This window comes from Oncorhynchus gorbuscha, linkage group LG05, assembly GCF_021184085.1.
Source record: "Oncorhynchus gorbuscha isolate QuinsamMale2020 ecotype Even-year linkage group LG05, OgorEven_v1.0, whole genome shotgun sequence".
In the NCBI taxonomy this organism is placed as follows: Eukaryota; Metazoa; Chordata; class Actinopteri; order Salmoniformes; family Salmonidae; genus Oncorhynchus; species Oncorhynchus gorbuscha.
This window is the reverse complement of record NC_060177.1, coordinates 70,530,154-70,533,808: the sequence shown is the minus strand read 5'-3', so window position 1 is coordinate 70,533,808 and position 3,655 is coordinate 70,530,154. Positions and strand designations below refer to the sequence as shown.

Here is a 3,655-nt window from a genome sequence, read left to right as displayed (position 1 = left end):
ACTTTAGCTGAGACAGGTAGAAATGTTCTCTACAATATTCTCAATATACCTGTGTCAACATTGTATTTTTTCATTATTGGTCTTAAAAAATATATATTTTAAAACCATATTTTGTATTTGTTTTCATAAATGACTTATTGCATTTTCCTATTGGCACATTGAAAGTGGCAACTGATTAAAATTCCACATAATTTGAATTAGTTATCCACATTGCAATGTTTTGAACAGCATCCTTTTATTTTGAAGGTTTTGTTATTACCATACCAATTTGACGTCATCGTTTGTGCTGCTGGCAGAATACTAGTGTGCTGACCTACCTGTTCACACTCACTTCTGTATCCCTTGTCCCCCTCTTTCTCTATAGCCTATTTGCATGTGAGGCCAGCAACAAATTAATTTCCTCATGATTTGAGAAGAGAGAGACACCTGAATCATGACAATGGTAATGTACATTTTGATTTTTTTACCTTCTCAAAAGAATCAGACAGCAATGGAGCATATACACTTTTCTATTCGTATAGAGACTTCTCACTTCGTGTTGATTAAAGGAAGTTGCACCTAGGCCTATTTGCCTATAACAGGGTTTCTCAAACTCGGTCCTCGGGATGCCAAGGGGTGCACATTTAGTTTTTTGCCCTAGCGTAGCACAGCTTATTCAAATAATCAACTCATCATCAAGTTTTGATAATTCGAATCAGCTGTGTAATATTAGGGTAAAAAACAAAACCTGCACCTGTCAGCTGTGTAGTGTTAGGGCAAAAACCAAAACGTGCACCTGTCAGCTGTGTAGTGTTAGGGCAAAAACCAAAACGTGCACCTGTCAGCTGTGTAGTGTTAGGGCAAAAACCAAAACGTGCACCTGTCAGCTGTGTAGTGTTAGGGCAAAAACCAAAACGTGCACCTGTCAGCTGTGTAGTGTTAGGGCAAAAACCAAAACGTGCACCTGTCAGCTGTGTAGTGTTAGGGCAAAAACCAAAACGTGCACCGAGTTTAGGAAATGCTGGTGTATAACATTACATCTTCTGATCTTGTTCACAAGCTATTGGAAATACAGTAGTATACCTTCTACCTTCATTACAGTATGGAAGACTGTGAATATTGTTTTAATGATGCGTCAGACTTTTATAAAGGCAGCGTGGACTTTCCACTTTTCGTACAGTGGCTTTATTGTTGATAAGTGTTCCCAGTTATTGCGTTCAACCACTGTCTACACAAGATCCCAATATAAACACCAACACAATGTAATGCCTATAGGATTATGTTAAGGAATGTTTCCTAAAAAATAATTCCCTAAATTAAAGGTTTCCATAGCAACATGTCAATGTCCATCAATTGCTGTTATTTCCGTGTGTGTTAATGATGTATTTGTTATTAAATAATGATCGTGCAGTGATTGAAAGGAAAATTGAAGCATGGCTTGCTTGGTGTGTACCACTGCCAATAATGTCTCCTTTCCTTTGTGTACACTCGTTCACTAGGCTACTTCCCACACATTTAAAAGCCTAGGATAGCTGTGCATGGGCTAGAGAGATTCCACCATATTTCTAATATTAGTCATTTTCGTTTAAATCATTGAAGGGAAGTGAGCAAATGCACATGGAGAGCCACAATCACCTGACCTCTGCCATAAAGGTCCAGACCTCTTGGAAGTGGTCGTAGTAGCTATGTACACATACAAGGAAGATATCCATAATCGCTTATGGTTATGCTTATACAATAGTAATGTGCCATGATGTGAAATAGACTAAGAGAAATCTCAAGAAAGAGTTACCCAATACATGTATGTCTGTACCATTGCACTTTAACCAGGTGTTGACAGGACCAGACGCCACTGTCCCTGTTTGCATCAGACAAGGTTCACAGTCACAAGGTCATTTCCCTTTTCCTCCTGTGGCTTATGGTTTCCCAGGGTCCGTAACAATGCCCTTCTTTTTGGTGACTACTCACCCTGGCTTAGAGGTATGGTTTTCATACCTCAGATGTGGTCTAAAGTCAAGCCGAGCTCATTATTGAACACATTTCCTGCTCCCTTCCTTTGTAGTGCACTTTTGACCAGGGCACAGGGTGACATTTTATTTGGGACACAACACCCTCTAGTAGATTTCACTGTAGATATTGTTCAAATCTGCAACCTCGATCCCTAAAGAATGGGAAACATTGGCAGCATCTTTATGGGTTACCATAAATATCTCTCCTAATGCAGACAGTAAAGATCCCAACAAGATATGAGGTCTTGTGTGTATTGTTGTCTTGTTAAAGTCAGTTTGACTTTGGAACACATGACGTAGGAAACGTCTGACAAAGTTTGAATATGGGGTGAGCTATAAACCTTTTTAAAGAAGTTGGCAGCTCTTATATTAGACTGCGGGTGTTTCAGACTGTGTGAAAAGCAAGAGGTTGCTATTTGAAAGAGATTCCACAGATACTGTTGGTTGGATAAGGAACATGCATTCTGAAATGACAGATTTAGACTCCTTGGACACAAACGATAACAAAGTAAGGATTCCTCAGCTTACTTGCTGTGCTTTTCTATATTTGGCCATCGACATGTTTCAGTGACTTTTGATCTAATAACCAACTACTTCTAAGGTAGAAAAAACCCACATGATTAAATGAACTCGTTCAACACAAAACATGACATGCTAATGATTTAAGACAATGTGGCAGGACATAAATATGTTAAAGATGGGGCCTAGGACTGTGATAATTGGGGAAATGATATTCAAGGTTTTGTCGACCTGAGGCATACATATCAGTCATGATATCTTCCTTTACACTGAATACACAGACCTTCACGTTGCTAACCATAATGCCAAAGAATCCTGGAGTCTATCAAATGTTCATTGATTGATTACTTGAAATTGATTTATTGACAATGACACACTGTTTTTAAGAATTAGGATACTGTAGAACAGAAAATACCATGTTATGGGGCTGGCTTTGTTCATTAACAATGTCCACACACAGGAAATCTAAATATTAAACAGATGAATCAACTCAAACTGTGCTTCTCTTGCCGTTTCTCTATTCTCCCAGTCTCATTCTCCCCTGTCCATCCCCCTATCTCTATTTTTGTGATAATTTACATCAATCCTTCCTCTCCTCTCTGACCATCCCTGCTGAGAATCAGCCTTGTGGGAAAACACAGCCATATTCACTTCCTGATTTTAGTCACCTGTTTTTATTTCTGTTTCATCATAGGTTCAGTGTGCCACACAATGTAGCCTCCCTTAACCTCCCCTCCCAGATACACACATTGTTGTGGCTTCACTAGATAATTTGTTAAATTGTGTAAATAGTTTATTTCTGCATGCAAGGCTAGTGTATAACAAATATAGACAACCGTTCATACATTTGGGGTCACTTAGACATGTCCTTGTTTTTGAAAGAAACGTGCATTTTAAAATTATAAACTTGGATTTGCTAACACAACGTGCCATTGGAACACAGGGGTGATGGTTGCTGAGAATGCCTATGTAGATATTCCATAAAATCAGTAGTTTCCAGCTACAATAGTCATTTACAACATTAACAATGTCTACACTGTATTTCTGATCAATTTTAATTATTTTAATGGACAAAAAAGTAGCTTTTTTTCAAAAACAAGAACATTTCTAAATGACCCCAAACCTTTGAATGGTAGTGTTTATTTTTG

General features: G+C 38.3%; 1 protein-coding gene across 1 annotated transcript in view; it reads left to right on the top strand.

Moving 5' to 3' along the window:
- The first annotated feature begins 312 nt into the window (after window positions 1-312).
- Window positions 313-3,655, top strand: part of LOC124035235 (B-cell linker protein-like) — a 38,615-nt gene continuing 35,272 nt past the window's right edge. The window contains exon 1 of the mRNA XM_046348679.1: window positions 313-442. Within this exon, the coding sequence (XP_046204635.1) occupies window positions 434-442 (9 nt within the window). The 5' untranslated portion in view covers window positions 313-433. The remainder of the gene's footprint in view (window positions 443-3,655) is intronic.